The sequence below is a fragment of the Muntiacus reevesi genome, chromosome 22 (assembly GCF_963930625.1).
Source record: "Muntiacus reevesi chromosome 22, mMunRee1.1, whole genome shotgun sequence".
Taxonomy (NCBI): Eukaryota; Metazoa; Chordata; class Mammalia; order Artiodactyla; family Cervidae; genus Muntiacus; species Muntiacus reevesi.
This window is the reverse complement of record NC_089270.1, coordinates 7097336-7120148: the sequence shown is the minus strand read 5'-3', so window position 1 is coordinate 7120148 and position 22813 is coordinate 7097336. Positions and strand designations below refer to the sequence as shown.

The 22813-nt window shown below is 36.8% G+C and overlaps 1 protein-coding gene across 7 annotated transcripts in view; it reads left to right on the top strand.

Moving 5' to 3' along the window:
• Positions 1-22813, top strand: part of CPEB2 (cytoplasmic polyadenylation element binding protein 2) — a 73711-nt gene that overhangs the window by 2619 nt on the left and 48279 nt on the right. For 4 of the 7 annotated variants that reach the window (XM_065914743.1, XM_065914741.1, XM_065914740.1 and 1 more), the window contains exons 2-4: positions 2161-2442; positions 3217-3306; positions 11752-11842. In XM_065914743.1, the coding sequence (XP_065770815.1) occupies positions 2161-2442; positions 3217-3306; positions 11752-11842 (463 nt within the window). The remainder of the gene's footprint in view (positions 1-2160; positions 2443-3216; positions 3307-11751; positions 11843-22813) is intronic. The other 3 variants (XM_065914746.1, XM_065914745.1, XM_065914744.1) reach the window with 1 other exon arrangement.

Genomic DNA, 22813 nt, shown 5'->3' with positions numbered 1-22813 from the left:
ACCCGCGTCGGCGAGCGGCCGCCCGGCAGCACTCCTCCCGCCGACCTGCCTCCCTCCCGGCGCGGGTCGGGCCCGAGCTGTCAGATGCTTGAGGAGATAGATGCTCCAAGGTCGTTTCACTTTCTGTGCCTTTCAAGGTTTGGGTATTATCTTGTAGGTTTTAAAACTAAACGAGCCTGCGATTAGTGTGTTACCTTGAAGAGAAGACTTTTCCTTTTTTTTTTTTTTTTTGGTGGCCTTAACCTTCTCTTGAATGATAGGGTGTGTATATTGTAAGGGGGTAGTGTAACTATGAAATCACAACGCGCAGCTTATTCATCCGGGTCCTTTCTGAAATTCAAGGTCTGTGTTGTGATCCTGTCAGGACAACGACGTCTTGAGAGACCGCTGGGTTGGTTGGTTAGTTGACATTGAAAGAGAATTTTGTTGTTCTTTTTTTTTTTTATCTAGTCAGCATTTATTAAAGTGCTTATTCTGTCTAAGGCCACTTCAGTGATTAAAGATTGAGAAGCAAAATTGGACCTTAACGTTAAGTATTAAGTTACTGATGTAACTTTTTCCATTGACCAGTTAGTTTTTAAGGATTAACCTTTTCAAGAGGTGACTACTATCTAAATTAGCCCAAGTAACAGTTAACAGTTTATTTAAATTAACCAGAACAACAGTTAACAGCTTTTGTTGAATCACTCCACTGGTTTCTCCCTGAGAAAGGAGAATGTGGCCTGTAAGAGTTGAAATTAGGTAATTTTGAAATAGTATGCCACTTTTCCATGATTTACCTGATCTTGAAGAACTGTCTTTTGGATGTCAGGGTCTTTCTTTTTTAACTAGAAACTTGTCCCGGCTATTATCAATAGGTATGTTTGTGTTCTTGAGGCCATGGACTATTATTAGAAGACTATACAGAGATCCATATTTAACTGTAATCTGCTTTTTGTAAAAAAGAAGGTCTCACAATGGAGTGGAAAAGGTTGCCCAGCTATTAAATGGAATTTTTAGATCACTGCAAGAGAAGTTTGAGCACTGTGTCCATGAGGAAAGTAAGGCCATCAAGAATGAGGGATTTGTCCATGGACCCTTAGCTATGCTTTTGAAGTATGTAGAATAGGAAAGGGTAGTATATATTCATGGTTATATTAACATTAAAAATTTTTTTGAAACAGGTACTATAGACCAGGTTTACCAAAAAAATAGATTTAAGAGTGCTTGACTTAGCAGTAACTTATTAACTTATATAGTAACTCCATGACCCGTACTCCCTTTGGTTCAATGTTAGCACAAAATTATTATAAGCTTATTGTCAATTGACAATTGCTAGCAATTAATACTCTTCAAAATCTACAGTTATAGCCTCTTGGAGAATTTTTCATTCTTTGATCACTTAACTTTTCTTGCCATTGGTTCTGTTTTGGAATATAATTTATTTTTGAAAATGGATGACATTAATGGAAACTTTATATAGTTATCTCAGTGTATCTGCCTGTGGATAATAGCAGATAATAACAGTTTCTTGGATAGTTAAGTGAAATAACAACTACAAAAATTTCAAAGAAAGTACATTAAAACTGGAATAAAATTTTTTAAAAGTTGAATAAACAGTGCAAAAAAAAAAAGAGACATTTTTTGTACTTTCTCTATCCCCCAAAGGCATTTTTATTCCATGCAATAGAATAAAGCCAAATTTACAGTGATATAACTTGTTTTAGAAACCTAAAGTCTAAATATTTCACTCATATGATTGGCGTATTTTAATTAATAAAGCCCTATTTCTAGTGGTATGCTTAGCAAAATATGATTGCGTAAAGATCATAGTATAAGTTATATCTTTAAGGATCTTCAAAGTTAATTTCAGTTTTTACCTTTAGCTTTTTCTTCATATCTGTCATGTGTATGGCTCTCTCTGAAGGGGAAAAAAAGTAATTGCATGGTTCTGTGTTAGTAATTGTCATGAAATATCTGTTTGCTTCATTATAGTTTATGTAGACTGAGAGTAGGAAAGTCACCTAGCGTTAAGTGAGTGTGTTTTCATATACAAGGTCTCAAGTCTATTAAATCCTTATTTTTTAAAAGATTATATAAATTCTTAACTCAGGCCTAAGTTTGGATTTCAGTTATAAACTCTTTAAATGCCTATAATTTAAATAGATGTATTTTCCCCAGCCTCTTCTGAAACAATCTCCTTGGAGCAACCATCAAAGCAGTGGCTGGGGCACTGGAAGTATGTCCTGGGGAGCAATGCATGGCAGAGATCATCGTAGAACTGGAAACATGGGAATTCCAGGAACTATGAATCAGATATCTCCATTGAAGAAACCGTTTTCTGGTAATGTCATAGCACCACCGAAATTCACTCGCTCTACTCCATCACTGACTCCAAAATCTTGGATTGAAGATAATGTGTTCAGAACTGACAACAATAGTAATACACTCTTACCCTTACAGGTAAGAATGGTGTGTAAATGGCCTTGTTTCTAATGTTAATCTTTCAATATAGGAAATTGGGTGGTGGTAGTAGTCATAGTATGATAAAAGTTCATGGATTAAAATGAGAAAACTCTAATGTTTAAGTGTCTGATTTAATTATCACAGGATAAAATACCTATACAGAGAAAATGAGACTAAAAAAAAAAATTCTCTAAACACATAATAGACAATAAGCTTCATAAAGTGTAGAAGAACCCTGCTATGTTTCTTAAATTCACATTGAAGCTTTTTAATTGGCATCTCCTTGAAAATGCCTTAATTTATTAATCTTTAATAGGCCACCAAAATGAGTTTCTCCTCCAATATAGCTGAACTAAAATATTTAGTAGTTGTTCATGAATTTGACTATGGTCAGCTGTATGTATATTCAAATATAGTTAGTGCAGCTCTGATCGAGGCAAAATAATATTAGGGTATTTTACATTGAATTCAAATTTGTTCATTGATTCAGTGGCTTTTTCTAAATGTGGCCTAATATTTATGATGATTAGACATTTTTTCAGACCTTTAATATTTTGTTGTTATTTTAAGTTCATGAAGTCCTGAGAATATCTTTCCTTTAACACTGTTAGAGGATGGAACAAAGATACAAGATAGAACTTTTGATTGTTTTTTTTTTTTCTTTTCATTCTTTGTTCCTTTTCTTTTTCTTTTTTTTTTTTTTTTTTTTTTGTGGGTGGGTATGGGGAAGAGAACTGCTTGTTTCTGATGAAAACTTCTATGCTATTGAAGGTGAGATCTAGTTTGCAGTTGCCAGCTTGGGGCTCAGATTCACTCCAAGATAGTTGGTGCACTGCAGCCGGAACATCCAGAATAGACCAGGTAGGCTGCACAGTGTGTACTTACCAGGATTTTGGCTAGGGGTTTAGTATTTGTATTGTGAGTAGGATTTAGTATGTACTTTTCAGTTATACTTGTTTAAGCATATGTCAGAAAGCGTGAAAGCAATTTATTTTTAAAGGATTCACTTAAATTATTTAAAGTGTTTCGTTTTTAAATTTGAAAGTAACTCATAATCTTTTTACATTTCCTGAACGTAATTGATTTGTTTTAGGGAAAAGGAATCATATACCCAAGTGCACCTGACTTTAAACATCAGTCAAACTGAATACCTTTTATTTCTTTTCAGGATAATTTAAACTGAACATATTTTATGTCTTCTCAGAATCATTTGCAGTTAGGTATAAAATCATATGTTTGTTTAACATCTAATCATACATTTCATAAATGTTTTATAGAATTTTTTGGCACACTATTTCATGAAACATGCTGTATTTGTCTTGAGATATGCTTCTAAGAAAACCCTTAGTTCAGTTTTTCACCTTTATAAAAAAAGTTTATGGTATTTCTCTAAATTTTGTTAGTGCTATGAAATGCACTTATCTTTTCCCAAATAATCAGTTCGTTATAGAAAAGAAACTGAGTCAAACTTCTGAGAGTCAAGTCTTGATCGAATTGCCTTCAAGTCCTTTATGGTTACAGAATGCTATCTCTCTTCCTGCAGATGAAATTTGAATGCGAACTGGGTACAGGTGATGAGAATTGTTTGCAGGGCAAGTAGGACACTCAGTCCTCACAAAAGAGGATTCTTTATTACAGAGCCCAAGTGTGAATGACCATGGATTTGACTCTGGGGGGGTCCAGTGAATGGAGCTCTATTATCCGTAGTTACTTTATCAACATGAAATGATTTTACAAGTAAGGACTGTATAAACAGATTAATATTACATTTGAAAATACCTTTCTAACCTCTGTAGGGTTGGCAGTAACTTCAGTAATCAGCCATTAGCACTTGTAAATAAGTCCGCCTATTTACCAAAGTAGTCCTGCCAGGATCTCCAGTTAGAAATAAGTATGTATCTCATGTAATTTATAATTTATTATCTTGTTAATGTTGCAGTGTAATCCATCTATTTCTACTCTCCTCTCTTCTCTGGCACAGTTAGGCTATATTAGTGGCATTTTCAAGTAATGGTGTTCAAATTAAATACATAAATGCCTAGGAGATGGTATGCTAGAAGAGAAAAACTGGTAATTATTTTGAAGGTATCAAGGGACATGTTTTTAGACAAGAAAGGACATAATTATGTGAAGAGGTTGTACCAGGAGGAAACAAGAGGATATGTGAGCGAAATGTGTATCTGTGGAGGAAAAAGAAGACAAAGATGTCAGTGAGGATCCATGGGGCTTTGGGGGGCAGATGTTGAGAGCTTAGGTTATTAAGATGGCTTCAGTGGGTAGAAAAATGCTGTGGTAGATGTCATAATGAAAGGGAAATTTTCAACCTGGGCTCTGCAGAGGTGCCCATGAGACTCCCACAGGATGAGGGCTGTCAGCCCTCCCATTCAGCTTCTCTGCTCTTATCTATACCCTTAGGATTCAAGGTAAATTCACTTTAAGAAAAAGGATGTTGATGCATAAAGATAATTTTTTTTTAATTTTTATTTTTTGATAAATTGTTGAGATATTGGCAATCCCTATGGATTCCTGAGCCCGAGATATGAGGATGAAGTTGAAGAGAATGGTGAAGAAAAAGGTAGTGGAAAGTGAACTGACCTAGAAGAAAAGGAGATCTGAAACCTGAATCATCTTCCTCTCACGAGTTTTTTGACATTGGATGACACAGTTTATGGGCTTTCATCTCTTTGGGTCATAGTCTCCCTATCTGTAAGAGGAATGTCTAGAACTAGATCCTGTAAGGCCTTTGTAGCCAGCTCTTGTGCTTTCTTTCATCTGTTGTGGCCATGTTTTTTGCTCCCTGCTTCCTAATCCCCCCGCCTTTATTTTTAGAATACAAGGGTCTTGCTTTATTTGGGGGGCAGGGAGAGCAATGGACATTGGTCCCAGGCAGTGGAGGTATTCTATGACGTCCCACCTGGCCTTAAAAGCAATGTTGTTTTTTCTTTGAGTACCCCAAGGGTACTTATTATACAAAATTTGTTCAGGGTTTCTATCTTTCCATAAAAGGTTGAGGTATTTGAAGTTGAGGTTCTTAGAAATACAGCAGCAGCTACAAACTGCAATTGGTATCTTAAACAGTTGGGTAGTTCCTCACTATTTTGCAAAGTTAAAATTATAGAAAATACTTAGACACTTTAATATCTGGGGAGATTATTTTCATTTCTGATCTTTTTTCATCATATGCAATATTTTTATACTAATGCATTTTAGTTAACAAATACATTATTTAAAAACATTTAACTTTTAAAATTTCCTTAAGTCTCAAATTGATTTAAGTCTAAAATGTAGTAAACCGTAGAACTGAAGTCTTAATTCTTGTACCTGGCCTAACCTATACCAACAATGGGACGTGTAATTGAATTTAGTAAATGGGAAAGAAATAGTTTTGTATGTTGGTTTTATTTCAGTTGTATGTAAAATTTTCACATTGGCATTTCCTTTTTTAAAATACCCCCTCTTTTTTTTTTATCAAAAAACTTCAGATTAAAAACTTTTTAAAAACAAATATAAGTTGTTATATTCATTTCTGAGTTTAAAATGAATGTATTTTTGTTAGTTTCTTTAAGGCTAAATATAATACTACTTTTGTTTAAAATGCTATTTGCTACTCTTGCTAATATGCTAAAAAAAAAACATACTCAAAAGTATGAATTCTAAGTTACCTTCAACTTGAATTTTCAGGCAGATAAATAGGCTACAGTATATTTATTCATTAATACTGGAATATTTTCAATGGAGAGTAAATATACTAGGAGCTGTTATTACTTAGTTTATATATGGCATATCAGTTTTCTGTAAACAAACCAACACCATGCCTTTAAAACTGTATTATAGCCTGTAAAGCCTGTGAGAGTTGGTCTGCTCTTTAGCTGAGTGTATGTGTGTGTGTATATTTTTTTTTTCCCAGCTCTAGACTTGGGTCTTATAGATGTTCTCCTGCAATTCTTGGGAATGTACATAAACTACCTTGACTTAACTGAAGATATTTTTTGCTGATCTTTAATATCCAGGCTATTATGATAAATGTGATAATCTGGGGACCTCTGAGAAAAATACATTCTTTGGAGACTTTATTCACATTATACAAGAAACAAGGCCAAGGCCAAGTTATCATTTAGTGAAACTTTCCTTAAAATTGTGATTCTTAAACTAGATGAGTTATAGGGACATTGGTAGTTGTGAAACTACCTACTGAAATTAAGGTAGGATGGGATCTCTTATTATTTGTGCTTATATAATGAATCCTTTTTATGTTTCCTATCTGTGTTCAGTTCTTTACTTGTACTTGATACATTCTTACACCAGGTATTTTTTTACTTACTTTTCCATTTTATTTAACCATTGTGGATACTAAATTAGCTTTGGCTATTTGGGGCTTGATTCCACCCCCACCCCCCACCCCCCACCAAATCACTGTTACAGCTCTTTGTTGAGGATTAGAATAATAAAGGAAGATCAAGAAATGGATATTCATTGTATATGCGGTAGTACTTTACCCTGGAGATATGTCCAGGGAGATACTGTTCTTTGCTTTTGAGAAGATGAAAGTCCAGTTGGATGTGTAAGGGATATCTCTGTGTGGAGCAACCAGAGACTCGGGTGGGAGCGTATGAGGTGGAGAGCTGCATTGCGTACTGAGGCAGAGCAGCACAGTACCCGCTGCTCGGTCAGTAAAGTGCAGTGGCAGAGTGTAATCAGGAGAACTAAGCACAGAAATACAGCAAAAGCTGATCTTTCTACTTAGGCAGAAGAATATATGCCCGAGCCATCTGATATAACTTTAAATATAATGTTATAGAGTTTTTCTATGGGCTTCTCTGGTGGCTCAGATGGTAAAGAACCTGTCTGCAATGCTGGAGACCCAGGTTCAACTCCTGGATTAGAGAGATCCCCGGAAGAGGGCATTGGCAACCCACTCCAGTATTCTTGCCTGGAGAATCCCATGGACAGAGGAGCCTGGTGGACTTTCTGTAATCTGCCTCTTTTTTCATAGGGAGAATAGATCATCACCAAAAGGAAAAGCTTACTTACCCACTTCTTTTGAAATAAATAGGGTTTTGATTATGTCAAAGCAAAAATACAACATCTCATAAAAAAGTTCCCATTTAACTAAGTTCAAGTTCCTTTTGTTGTATTTTAACGTCACTGTTGACCTCATTAGTTACCTTTCAGTGTTTATAATCTTTCCCAGATCATCCTTTTTAAAATTAGAATGACTTTGTTCTTTCTGTCTTTCTAGGAGTTCGTTGTTGCTTCCATAAGTCTTTGTGGCAAAATGTCTGTATTTAAAGACTGTAGCAAACTATTAGAATATAAGAGATAGTAGTTTTTTTTACCATTGTGTTCTAATTTTTGCCTGTTCATTGTTGTGGGATACTGTAATCTCAGTTTCTGAAAGCCCATTTAGTTGGTTCTTTGCCACAAAGCTTTCATATTTCTACAGTAGATTTGGATAAACTTTTTCTGGTAGATTCTTACTTTTGTGAAATGTATTGGCTGTTTTTAAATAACCATGTAGTAATAAATGTAAATTACATTGCTGCGATTCCCTGTCTTTTTATGATAATCAGTATTCCTGTGTTTACGGTAACTTTAAAATGGGTTCAGGATTTCCATTTAGCTTTTGAACCAATGGGAGTTTACATGAACACAATTTGTTCTAATGTCCCTATTCCTGAAGAATGCATGAGTATTTGACTTGTAACCAGATATGTTTCTGTTTTTTTCTTTTTTTCCAGAAGTTATATTTTAATACCCACACTTTACTTAATGGAATTATCTGTATTTTTTTTTTTTTTTAATGTGAATAACCTCCAAGTTCCAGTACCCAGAAAGTAACTTTTGCGAGGTCATGAGCTCTTTGCCTGCTCAAGGCTATTTTGTATTTGGTGATTTAAAAATCATGTGGACTGCAGCTGATGCTTAATAAAGTATAACTAAGTTAATAGTTTTAAAATAGCTTGCTGTTTTCTTTGCTGAAATAGGAGTTTGTTTCATGATGAAAGACTTGATATGCAAAGGAAAATAAGGGACTTTATAAGTCGGCATCTCACTGTTTCAGTTGGATATAGGCATTAAAGCTAAAGCTGCTAATCCATGTGGCTTTTTTTATTTTAAAAATAAGAATTGCCAGAGTTGATACATTTATTGAATAACTTGCTTATATATTTTCTCTTCATACCTTAAATATTATCCATGGCCCGTTGACAGTATATATAGGATTCTGCATTAATTTTGTTGTGCTCTAAAGCAAGTTCATACTCCTTGGAATGGAAGTAGAGGCTGGCCAAATAAATACATAAACAAAAGCTGCATGGGAAATTCAAATTTGGGTGGTATTAATCACCATTACGGAGAAAGCAATGGCACCCCACTCCAGTACTCTTGCCTGGAAAATCCCATGGACAGAGGAGCCTGGTAGGCTGCGGTCCATGGGGTCGCTAAGAGTCGGACACGACTGAGTGACTTCACTTTCACTTTTCACTTTCCTGCGTTGGAGAAGGAAATGGCAACACACTCCAGTGTTCTTGCCTGGAGAAGCCCAGGGATGGGGGATCCTGGTGGGCTGACGTCTGTGGGGTTGCACAGAGTTGGACACGACTGAAGTGACTTAGCAGCAGCAGTCACCATTAAGTTCATAGGTTGGCTGAAGACAGGGCATGGTCTGATTCTGTTCAGAAAACATAAGCCTGAGAAAATAGCCCTGAACCATAATACATTTCTTTGTAAGAATTTAAGATCAATAGACTATAAAGTATCTATGTTGTATTCCATCTTAGAACCCTTTGATATAGCATACTTTTTTAAAGATTTGTTTGTTTAATTACATGAATAATTTTTGTCATGACAGTTTACTTTTTAAATTCCATATTTTAAATACATTTTGGAACTTTGAATATAATATTTAATCTTCCATTGTGTGGTTGGAAATTCTCAAGTCGACAGACAGCAAGGTCTTTTTATTACCTGATACATGTCTCAGTTTAGTTACTTAACGTTTTGAGTACCTAGTCCATGGAGGATTCTCAGAAGATTTGCAGTCGTTTGTAATTACCACCTAAAAGTGCAGTCTTTGCCCTCACTGAGCTCAACTTAAACTTTTGCAAAGTTTTTATAGTAAAAATAAAGTACTGTTCATTCAACAAACGTTTGAGAGATAGCTATATTCCATCATTAACAGGTCCCTACCCCTGATTAACTTAGAAATTCATTGACAGAGGCAGGAAAACCAACAAATTAGTTATGAACTCATACAGTAGAAGCACAAAAGATGGACTTATTTGGATAGATTACAAAAATTGCATGTCATTTCTGCCCGAGTTTTTCTGTATTCCAGTTTTATTTATTATATACTACTGTGAGTCTTTTGCTTTTCCATTATTTCTGTTATTTTTAAAGTGGACTTTAGAGATCATCTAGTTTGATGCGATTATTTTATTTTCTCGAAGATGGAACAAAGCCTAAGAAGGTTAAGTAGCTTCAGGTTAAGAAGCGCAATGCTTCTTAAAGTGTGGTCTTTGGACCAGCAGTCTCGGGATCAGCTGGGTACTTACTGGAAATAAAATTCTCAGAGGCCACTCCAGACCTGTTGAATCAGTTGATGAGTCCCAGCAACTTGTATGTCTGACAAGCCTTCCACATGTTTCTGAAGCATGCTTAAGTGTGAGAGTCGCTGTTAAAGCGACTGTGCCTCCGTCCCCAGTCAAGGTCATTGTTCTAGGGAACACCTATTACTGGTGGGTGTGTGGCATGTCCGGAGTCTAAGTTAAACTAAGTAAGGGGTGCTAATGTAGGTAGTGATGAAGCTCCAGCAGGATCCTCCAGGTCTAGTACTCTTTCCATCATTCACTGTCGCTTTGCAGTTTCAAATTCTCTGACAGTGACTTGTTTAGTCTGCAGTGGTGATCTGCCCGCCCCCTCCTTCCCCGCGTCTCTGCAAAAAAAAAAAAAAAAAGCCTGCAACCCTCATTGAAACATCAGAGGAGAATTAAAAAAAGTCAACATACTCTCAGAAAAGCTTCTTATGTATTTCCTCGGCTTTCTAAAAGAGTAGTTCTGGATCTTCTCTGGATTGTGGACTCCTTTGGAAAACTAAGGAAAGCCATAAACCTTTTCAGGAAACAATCACATATACATGTCCATATAGAGCATTACATCATCTCACAGATGGCATGGTCCTTGAAGCTCAGGGACCTGGGTTAAGCCTCATTCTGATTTCTGTGGAGACTTTTTTCCCCAACTTTTCTGGTTCTTCCTTTCCTTTTTCTGTGTTCATCATTCTTTGAGAGTTGGAAGTAACCTGCCTGCTCAACCTTCCCCTCGTTTACATACAACGCATAAGCACCAGACAGGGTACACACTAAACCTAAGTGAGTGGGATTAACATGGACATAATTTGGGAACAGGCTGCTTGGCAATTAGGGGGGCACAGCCCAGGGCTTGCTGCGGTGGCTCCCTGTGTATATTTGTTCAAGTTTATTGAATGTATTTTGAACAGAATACAATATAAATTCATGAGCATTACAGAATCAGATTCCTTCTAGTAAGCAAGTTGAGGGGTTTGACATTCAGCAAACAAAACTTCCAGCTACACAAAGGACTTTGTTCTAAGACTTGATGATATAGGAAATTTGCTGCGGTGAAAATCCTTTCACCTTTTTCTCCCCTGCTTTCATTTTTTGCAACAGTGGGTAGAGGGAAGAGGAGATTTGGAAGTGAAGAGATCAATATGTTAGGATTATTCTTGATGTTTGTCTTTATTCTGAAATTGGTATTTCATGCTTTTAATTTTTACTGTTTAAGATGCTTATGCATTCTTTATTATGAAATTCTCACTATTAGATAGCATACAATGATGTTTAAAGTATGGTGCATTATGGAGCCTTTTCACCCCAAATATTTATTTTTCAAGGACCAGTGTCCAAATTCCTATATATATGTGAAAAGTTTAAAAGCTAAATAACAACTGAAAATGCTTTCTGTGCGTATAAGATTTCATAAATATTTATAAGTTGAGAATGATAACAACAGAAATTGTTTTTACTCTATTGCATTAATACTGCTGATTAAATAAGATACTTTTGATATGTGATTTTGGAGATAAATGTATGAAATCTCTTGTTCTCCAGTACAAGAGATATTAAGCTCAGGAGAGCCTTAGCTATTGATAATGTCTTGGGTTGCAAACTGACTAGTACTATTATATTAGTCAAATGTCCTAATTTATGTAAGAGATAGTACATTAATCATCACTTTTGAAACAATTGTAGAGACTATATTCTTTTTTTTTTCCTTCTTCTCTTCCAGGATCGAAGTAGAATGTATGACAGTTTGAATATGCACTCTCTGGAAAATTCCCTCATTGATATTATGAGAGCAGAGCATGATCCTCTTAAGGGTAGGTGCCTTTTTTATTTTCTTATGTCATCCAGCATTTTGCCTGCTTACCTTACCATTTCTCACATGAAAATGAGCGCTAAGTAACACCTGTCTCATCTATAACATTCTGAGTTTGTTAAAAGAATCTTTATTTTTATGAAAGATCATATTTTTACCTTGGTAGCTGCTTTAACTTTATGCTGATTTATAGAGAGAGATGGAAAAACCTAAGTCTCCTGACTTGTTATTTAAGAAAAAGCCACTTTTTAGAGATAACTCAGTTCACCCAAGGATGAAGAATGGCTCTGAAGGCATTATAGTCACTATTTTAGAATTCTTTCAAATACAGAAATATTAAAAACGAAAAAAAACTTTCTTGGAATACTTGCATTTGCAGTTTGCAGTAATTCCAGCCTAAAATTGTCCTAAGTTAACTTCCTTTATCATTTTCCTTCCTGCTGTCATGTTGTAGGAATTTGAAAGAGTTTTGAGGTAGAGAAGCTATTCATAAAAGTTAGGGCAAATTAGGTAAAAGAATCAGCGCACGTAGGGTTATACTGTCAGCCTTATCACAGTTACAGTTAATTGTAACGGAAGAAATTGTGTTAATAAACTTGTTTTCATTTGTCTGCATGTTACATGTTAATGATTATATATATTCATACAAAATATATTCTTTTATATTAATGATGAGAATCTAGCAAACTGTGTGAACTTGAGTCATGAGAAATACTAGTGTCTGTTGCTGCATAATGAATAGTCCCCAAACTTAGCAGCTTCAGACAATAATAAACATTTATTACCTTACACAGTTTCTGTGGGCCAGGCAGGAATCAGGGACACTTTAACTGGTTGGTTCTGGCTCAGGGTCTTTCAAACAGTTCTCTTTTTAATTCTGTAAAGCCGAGGATTCCCTTGTAAAAGTCAGCCTAAAAACTCTGGAACTCAAGAGTTGGCAGCAAGGCGATGGCTCTGGCTGAGCTGGCAGTACTGACCAGCTATCTCAACATTTTTTGTTCTGCCTCTGGGTTTTGCTTGTAAAGGAGTTTCTTATCTTTCTGTTTCCTTTGTTGGTGAGGACTTTGAGAAGCTCAGGGGATTTTGGTAATTGTCGATGATGTGTAACGATGCTAATTCTCCTTACAAACTAATTAAGATAGTTTTACTTTGATGATGATTATTATTTTTTTTCTGAGGGAAATTGCCTCTCAAATTCAGCCTAGCTTTTTGAGTATTTGAGGTCTTGTTTTGTTGTTTTTTTTTTTAGCCCAGTTACTTCAACAGTTCCAGGGACATTTTCCCTGGATCCACTGTTTAAGAATAGAAGCTGGCAAGGAGCTTATGATTATGAAGACCTTCCCTCTGTTGATTTCCTTGCCTTCTATAGAAAGAAAATGCTTAGAAATTCTAATACTGATAAAGTCAATATTAACTGTAACCAGTGGATAATTAAAACTTTTTTTCATCATTGTTTCTCCCAGTCTTCCTTAAAGAAGCCCTTTGACTATGTTAAGAGAAAACATTGATTATATACTCACTATTAATTATCCCAGTTTTTCTGTTAGCCTGTTTTATAATAAAAGTGGAAGGAAAAAGACTTTGAAAGACTAGAAAGAAGACTTTGAAAAAGAAAACAAGCAGTATGAGGCTAAAAGGAATTTAATATCAATAATTGAAATACTCAAATGAATTCAGAATTCTTCTGTTAGGGGAAAAAAAGGCTCATTAATCACATTTAGGAATCATGGTAACACATCTCTGTTTCTAATTGGAACATTTTATGTTCCACATTTTTTATGACAGGGAATAGAGAAGAAAACAAAAGAAAGCATTTGAGAATGCTTCTCCATAGAATTGAGAAATAAGACTGGTACTTTTGCCAAATTGCCATCATATACCTTTCTAAAATTGGAGCTTCCCAGATGGCCCTAGTGGTAAAGAACTTACCTGCCAATGCATGAGATGTAAGAGACGCAGTTTCTATCCTGGGTCAGGAAGAGCCCTTGGAGAAGGGAATGGCCACCCACTCCAGTATTCTTGCCTGGAGAATCCCATGGACAGAGGAGCCTGATGGGCTGCAGTCCATGAAATTGCAGAGTTGGCTACAACTGAAGTGACTTAGCACACCCACACACATGCATCTTTCTAAGATTATCTTGATATCCAAGTGCTGTCACCTAGTTTTTTCTTTTATTACTAGTACAAATTTTCTCACCTCCTGGGATTTGTCATCCTGGGTATCTTACCCCCACACACTGATCATTACACATTTTCTTGGGGCTGGGCCTCAGTAAAAATTTAGGAAAGCAAAGTTGTGACATACAGAAGAAACCAATCCCTGAATTTATTTCACCTCCTTTCCATTCCTGATCTTTAAGGCATCATTTCAGCCTCTGTCCCATCTCTCGTATCTCATCTTTTCATCACCTTCAGAAAGTTCTGTTCTCTACTTAGCATGTGAAAATTCTTTTCTCTAAAAAAGCAGAATGAATCTTATTTTATCCTTCTAAAATATTTTTCAATAACCCAACCAGTTGCTATGTCTTCCTTATGGAATCTAATGAACAGAGAGGTGAGGCTTGTGGGGTAAATGAAAAACTGAAAATAAAAATGAATTTCTTATTTCCCTTTGTGTAAGTGGTGACAGTTTCTTGAAAATTTTCTGTGCAAACTTGAGTGAAAGATTGTATTAGTTATACACTGCTGCATAAAATATTACTCCCAAATTTAGTAGCCTGAAGCTACAATGAACCTTTATTATCACCTGCAGTTTCTGTGGTTTAGAACTTGGTAGCTCTTAAGTAGGTTAGTTCTGGCGAGGATCTTAGGAGGTAGCAGTCAGGAGAGCAATGAGGCGGCAGTCATCTGAAGGTCTGACTAAGGCAGGGGGATCCTTTTCCAAGATGACTTACTTATGTGGCTGGCAAGTTGGCGCAGGCTGTTGGCAGGAGAACACAGTTCATCACAGACCTCTGCTCAGGACTGCCGAAGTATCCTCCAAGTGTGGCCCCTGCCCCCACCCACACCCCCAGAGCAAATGATAAAGCTCGAAGCAGGTGCTCCAGTGTTTTCTAGAATTTAGCTTCAGTAGTCTCATGCCCTCGTTTCCATGACAGCATACTAGCCATGTAGATCACCCTGCTCAGCTCGGCGGAGTCTGTTGCCCAAGAGCTGCGAGTCCTGGGAGGCAAAGAGCAGCAGAGGCAGTCATGGAGGTTGCCTTCCACAGAAATGAAAGGCAGAAACAAAATTTGCATTGGGTTCTGCTGTTCTAAAGGAAAAGAAAAACTGCTTCAGGTAAGAGTTTATGTTGGTAGACAGAAAAGCAATCTGGCAGCCCTCTGGAATCCAAAAAAAGTCTATGGCCAGTTACTGGCATGACTGTTGACTGATTAGACTGATGGAAGGACCCTCCTGCCCCCACTTTAGCCCAGAATGCAAGCCTGGTGGTTTTTACAGGTCAGTAGAGAACTTCCATTGTTTACTGTTAAGGTCTTTCTAGTCTAGCATGGCAGGGGGAATGGTCTTGTCATAGCTCTGAGGATGTGAAGTGATGACAGCCATAGGTGAAACCCTGGATGCGTTCTATTCCAGAAAGTGTGCTTACTTTTGTACTAGGCAGTATCCAAGAGCCCACTGTGTTATGTGAAACAGACATGGTCTCTGTTCTTGTGGAATGTACAGCCGAAGAGGAAGAGAGACCTTCTAGTTACATGTGTGATATGCATAGATACATATAACACATTAATATAACATAATATAAACATGCAGTAGGGTTTCCCAGGTGGCACAGTGGTGAAAAACAATCCGCCTGCCAATGCAGGAGACGTTGGAAACTTGGATTTGATCCATGGATAGGGAAGATCCCTTGAAGGAGGAAATGGCAACCCACTCCAGTATTCTTGCCTGGGAAATCTCATGGACAGAGGAACCTGGTGGGCTCGATTATGTACACATAATGGTAAGGATTAGAATACTGTGGAGGGGAGGCTATGAAGTGTTTGGAGGTAATAAGTGGAGGTACCTAAGGTAGATGTGAAGCAAGTTGTGTTCAAGAGCTTGTCATAACTGAGGAACTGACAGCAGACTTGTCCTGGCATAGCTATTTTAGGGCTGCCTGACGGTGACTGGGTGTGACACTGCTCAGCCAGTCCTCTGAGGGTGGGGGGAGTCTTTTGCTCTGGACTGTGAACACTAACACACTGTTTTATGCTTTCTGTAGTACGAGTGGCACTGACGGATCTGTTTTATTTATTCTGCAGTGACTTCTCACCATGAACATCCATTTTCTGGTGACTGTCTTGATTTTTGACAAATATTTTCCTTTTCATAGGAAGGACAATTATGAATTCTTTTAATGGTTAAAGTAAATCATGCTTTGCCAAGTAAAGTTTTGTGATTTTGCAATTTTGTGTTTGCATACCTATGTTAAATAATCTGTGATCTTTTTTCTGTATGTGTGGGTCGATTCATTCCCCTTTAAACAAAAGAACAAGTCAGTGATTATTGTTAATCTCTCTCCCCTCTCTGCCCTCAGCAGTTTACAAAAAAGGTCTTACTGTGTAAGCATTTTTACCCCAAATTGCCTACCCCTCCTCCAAATCATAAGGGCAAACAAAAAATTTACGCACATAAAAGATTATTTGAGAATAGCAGGAAGAAATGTAGTTTATTTAGCAGTCTTAGGAGGTTCTGTGTCAGCAAGTCACAATGCCTTTACTAATGTTCTCTGAACTATTAAGGGGAATTCAAGAAAAAGGATTTAGAGCATGATTTTTCAATATTGACATATTTTTAGAAGTGAATGCCTTTAAAATGTTTTTATTTACTGTGCTTTTGTATATCGTAGCATCATTTTTTATCTCTTGATTGCTAAAGTCCTGAAGAAAAAAATATCTGCTTATTTTAAGGAAAATAATCCTTGAGGAAATAAGGAATGACTTCTATAAAAGCTAAGTGGTCCTGGTGGTATCAACTAAATTCTTGCCTCTTTTCAAGGCATTTGTTTTCCCTCTGATATTCTCCTCACTTGCCTTAGTATACAGTGGAAGTTGTTGCTCAGTTACTAAGGCCTATCCCACTCTGCAGTCCATGGTCCTGTCCAGGGACAGGCTTCCCTGTCCTTCACCATCTCCCAGAGTTTGCTCAAACTCATGTCCATTGAGTCAGTGATGCCATCCAACATCTCATTCTCTGTCGCCCTCTTCTCCTGCCCTCAGTCTTTTCCAGCAGCAGGGTCTTTTCCTGTGAGTCTGCTCTTATCAGGTAGCCAAAGTTTTGGAGCTTCAGCATCAGTCCTTCCAATGAATTTTCAGGACTGATTTGCTTTAGGATTGACTGGTTTGATGTCATTGCAGTCCAAGGGGCTCTCAAGAGTCTTCTCCAACACCATAGCTTAAAAGCACCAATTCTTCAGCTGTCAGCCTTCTTTATGGTCCACCTCTCACCTCCATATATGACTTCTGGAAAAGCCATAGCTTTGGCTATTCAGACCTTTGTCGGCAAAATGATGTCTCTGCTTTTTTTTTTTTTTTTTTTTCACTTATTTTTATTAGTTGGAAGCTAATTACAGTATTGTAGTGGTTTTTGCCATACATTGACATGAATCAGCCACGGATTTACATGTGTTCCCCTTAATATGCTGTCTTGGTTTGTCATGGCTTTCCTTCTAAGGAGCAAGCATCTTTTAATTTCATGGCTGCAGTCACTATCCTCAGTGATTTTGCAGCCCAGGAAAATAAAATCTGCCACAGTTTCCACTTTGCCCCTTCTATTTGCCATGAAGTTACGAGTCTAGATGCCATGATCTTGGTATTTTGAGTGCTGAGTTTTAGGTCATCTATTTCACTCTCCTCTTTCATCCTCATCAAGAGGCTCTTTAGTTCCTCTTCACTTTCTGCTGTTAGAGGGATATCATCTGCATATCTGAGGTTGTAGAGATTTCTCCCTGCAGTCTTAATTCCAGCTTGTAATTCATCCCACCTAGCATTCCACGTGATGCACTCCGCCTAGAAGTTAAATAAGCAGGTGACAGTATACAGCCTTGATGGACTCCTTGCCCGATTTGGAACTAATCTGTTGTTCCATGTCTGGTTCTTACTGTTGCTTCTTGACCTGCATACATGTTTCTCAGGAGGCAGGTCTGGTCTTCCCATCTTTTTAAGAATTTTCCAGAGTTTGTTGTGATCCATACAGTCAAAGGCTTTGGCGTAGTCAGCGAAGCAGAAGTAGATGTTCTACTGGAATTCTGTTGCTTTCTCTGTGATCCAGTGAATTTTGGCAATTTGATTTCTGGTTCCTCTGTTTTTTCTAAATCCAGCTTGTACATCTGAAATTTCTCAGTTCATGTACTGCTGGAGCCTAGCTTGATGGAATTTGAACATTACCTTGCTAGCATGTGAAGTAAGTTCAATTGTGTTAGTTTGGACATTCTTCGACAGTACCCTTCTTTGAGATTGGAGTGAAAATTGATTTTTTCCAGTCCTGTGGCCACTACTGAGTTTTACAAATCTGCTGACATATTGAGTGTAACAGCATCATCTTTTAGGATTTTAAATAGCTCAGCTGGAATTCTGTCACCTCCACTAGCATTGTTGGTAGTAATGCTTCCTAAGGCCCACTTGATTTCACATTCGAGGATGTTTGGCTCTAGGTGAGTGATCACACCATTGTGATTACCTCAGTCATTAACACCTTTTTTATATAGTTCTTCTGTGTATTCTTGCCACATCTTCTTAATATCTTTTACTTTTGATGGGTCCTTGCCATTTCTGTCCTTTATTGTGCCCATCCTTGCATGAAATGTTCCCTTGGTATTTCCAATTCTCTTGAAGAGATTGCCAGTCTTTCCCATTCTATTGTTTTCTTCTGTTTCTTTGCATTGTTCACTTAAGAAGACTTTCTTCTCTCTCTTGCTATTCTGTGGAACTCTGCCAGTGCAGGAGATGTGAGAGACCCAGGTTCAATCGCTGGGCCAGGGAGATTCCCCTTGAGGAGGAAATGACAGCCCACTCCAATATTCTTGCCTGGGAAATCCCATGGACAGAGGAGCCTTGTGGGCTACAGTCCATGGGGTCGAAAAGAGTGGGACACGACTCAGCATCTGAGCACATCAGTAGCTATCACATTGTACTCATCAGATGAAGCCACAGTTTAAAATTGAAGTACAGAGTCACAAAGTAACTTGTATCAATTTCTAAAAGTCTGGTGTGAGAACTTACATTTTTGAGCTTAAGAGCTTCTAGCGCCTTGCCTGGTTGTCCAGCAGTTGAGACTTCACCTTCCAGTGCAGGAAGTGTGGGTTCGATCTCTGGTTGGGGGGCCAAGATCCTACCTGCCTTGTGGCTGAAAAAACCCAAACATAAAGCAGAAGAAATATTGTAATAAATTCAAAAAAGACTTTAAAATTTTTCCATATAAAAAAAAATCTTAAAGCAATCAAATTTCATAATTTCAAGAAAAACCAAATTATTACTTCTAAGCTGGACAGAGGTTCTCAGAGTTGGAGAGCATGTTTAACATGTAGCTTGCAGGGCCCTGCTCCTAGAAATTAGGCATGGCAGGTTATGTGAATAGTAAACTTTTGAGAACCTCTCCTCTAATAGAACAAGATCAAAGAAATCTATAAGAAGTTTAAAAAATTTGAATGGTATTTATTAAAATAGAGCAGAGTGAAAAATAAAACTGATACCAGCAATATCCATGCCAAAGTATAGTTACCTTCCTCCTCTTAAACTGCCCTCACTTATTAGTTACTCTGATAGTCATGTATTTCCCAGAACCATTTTGCTTTTCTTCAGCCACCTGTGTTGCTTGAAGTCAAAATTTTCCCATGTGCCGAAAAACAGTATAGATGAAAATCATTTTATTAGAATGTTTTCCAAAACAATATAATAGATTGCTATGTATGCTTTCAGTTTTTAAGTAAAATGTTTCTTTTTATTTTAAAAAGTAGTAAGTAGAATTTACACATTCTTTCCCTTTTACTTCATTGATTTTATGTTCTTTTTCCTGTAGATCACTGGCCTTTGATAAAGAGGAAAAAGATAATTATCTTTGGACTAAATTATATAGAAGCCATATACACTTTATTAAATGTGTTCTGATTTTAAGAGGTTATCACTGTTGTGATATACTTGATACCTTTACCCCCAACTACTCAGAATTTAGTTCATTTTAAGGGTACAATTTATTAGAGTAGAACTTCTGTTGCCAGTGTTACCTGCAGATTGAAAAGGAAATTTTGAAAGTGTGATTGTAAAAGTTCTTGTAGAAGATTCATTTGACATATGATATCATGGATAGAGATTTTAAACTTTTATTTCAGTTCAGTTCAGTCGCTCAGTCGTGTCCGACTCTTTGAGACCTCATGAATTGTAGCACGCCAGGCCTCCCTGTCCATCACCAACTCCCGGAGTCCACCCAAACCCACATCCATCGAGTTGATGATGCCATCCAACCATCTCATCCTCTGTCGCCCCCTTCTCCTCCTGCCCTCAGTCTTTCCCAGCACCAGGGTCTTTTCAAATGAGTCACCTCTTTCCATCAGGTGACCAAAGTATTGGAGTTTCAGCTTCAACATCAGTCCTTCCAATGAACACCCAGGACTCATCTCCTTTAGGATGGACTGGTTGGATCTCCTTGCAGTCCAAGGGACTCTCAAGAGTCTTCTCCAACACCATGACTCAAAAGCATCAATTCTTCGGTGCTCAGCTTTCTTCACAGTCCAACTCTAACATCCACACATGACCACTGGAAAAACCATAGCCTTGACTAGACGGACCTTTGTTGGCAAAGTAATGTCTCTGCTTTTTATATGCTATCTAGGTTGGTCATAACTTTTCTTCCAAGGAGTAAGCGTCTTTTAATTTCATGGCTGCAATCCCATCTGCAATGATTTTGGAGCCCAGAAAAATAGTCAGCCACTGTTTCCACCGTTTCCCCATCTGTCTGCTATGAAGTGATGGGACCGGATGCCATGATCTTAGTTTTCTGAATGTTGAGCTTTAAGCCAACTTTTTCACTCTCCTCTTTCACTTTCATCAAGAGTCTCTTTAATTCTTCACTTTCTGCTATAAGGGTGGTGTCATCTGCATATCTGAGGTTATTGATATTTTTCCCAGAAATCTTGATTCCAGCTTGTGCTTCCTCCAGCCCAGCATTTCTCATGATGTACTCTGCAAATAAGTTAAATAAGCAGGGTGACAATATACAGCCTTGACATACTCCTTTTTCTATTTGGAACCAGTCTTAGCAACAATATTATTAAATTTAGAGTTGTTATTTCTTCCAAGCATCTTTGAATAGTCAACTAAATGAGTTGACTTACATGAGATTACAGTTTCTTTTCTAAAAACTAAAAACTATTGCACAAAAATGACAATGAATTTTCTTAAAACTCACATTTATTCAAAGCATATGTGTACTTATTAAAAGTTTATTACTCACGCAAAGCATCTATCCTAGAACTTTAAATATGGACTTACAGCCCTTATTTTTAAATTGAAAATAAAAGCAGAAAGAATATTTTTTATATAGAACCTGAAGTGATAAATACATGGGATAACTGGATAACTGGGCCTATGAATTTTAGCAGCATATAGTATTTGAAAAGTATCTGAGAATCTCTAATGAAAGGTTTTCCTGCAAGATATAGGACATTATTCTTTTAAACGTTTTTCTTATTTCAAAAAAGTAGTGTGTATTCATTAAAAGAAATTTGGAAAAACTTGGGGAAAAAAGTTTTAAAATTATCAATAATCCCACATGCTAAAATAACCATGTTTAATATTTTTGGCATATAATTTTTGTCATTTTTTCTTTTTAAATATATAAGCATAAGATATTTGAGATATTCAAATAGTTACCTTCTCTCTAACCTTGTTAACTTTCAAAAAGTTAGTTTAAAAAATATATGTACATAGATTACAAGGTAAAATAGTGCCATAAGGTTTATAGAAGGAAAAATAGAAGTCTTTCTTCATTCTTCTCTACTTCTGATTTCTGTTCCTTGGATGTAGCCACTTCAACTGTACCTATTCTTGGTGTAATTATTTATAAATAATATGCTTATGCTTTATGGTTCCTACATTTTAGGTATTGTCTGCAGGCTCTCTACTTTGATTTACCCATACCCCCAGCATTTTCACTGCTTTCTCCTCTGAAAATTATTTTAGGACCACTTTTGTTTAGAGGTTGCAATTACTCTGATAATGCAAATGTTATTTACAGGTGAACCTCGTGTGTTTTGTACTGTAACATTTTCTTTCTCATATAACTTTGTTTTTCCTGGAATTTATCTCTGTCTCTTTTGGTTTGTTTGCTTAGTTTTCTAAGTACTTACACTAATTCATCCCAGAATATATTTGTAAAACACTGAAGCTTCTCTTTTAACATATAAAACATGTAAAAACATCAAATAGTCATATAAGTTGTCTTTTTTCCACCCCCCACCCCCCTGCCCCAGTGGTGTGAGTATCCTTGTAGCCCATCATAACTGTCATTTTAGGGTTTCCCTAAGCCCAGGAATTCCTTTTTCCTTTGGGATTCTTGTCCTAATTTCCATGTTCTTTCTTAATGGTCTATATATGTTTTATTGGGCCTATCTTACAACCTTGTTTCAGATGGGATATAAATTTTGAGGCTTGTATGTATGAAAACATGTTTATTCTACCTACATAAGATGATAGGCTCGTGTGGAATTATGTATTAGTGATTTAGAATGTTGAAAGCAATGCTTCATTACTTCCAGGGTTAAATTTAACACCATTCTAAAACCTGTTCATTTGTATGATGGTCTTGTTTTCTGTATTTTAATTTTAATTTTTTTACTGGAAGCTTTTTAGAATATTTTCATGCCTGTGGTTCTGAAATTTTGTACTAATGAATTTGGTCTTCCCATATATGATGGTGGAGGACTTTACCTATGTGTCTTCCTCTTTCTTCCATCCATCTTTCCTTCTTTCATTCCATTTTATTGCTTTATTTCTTA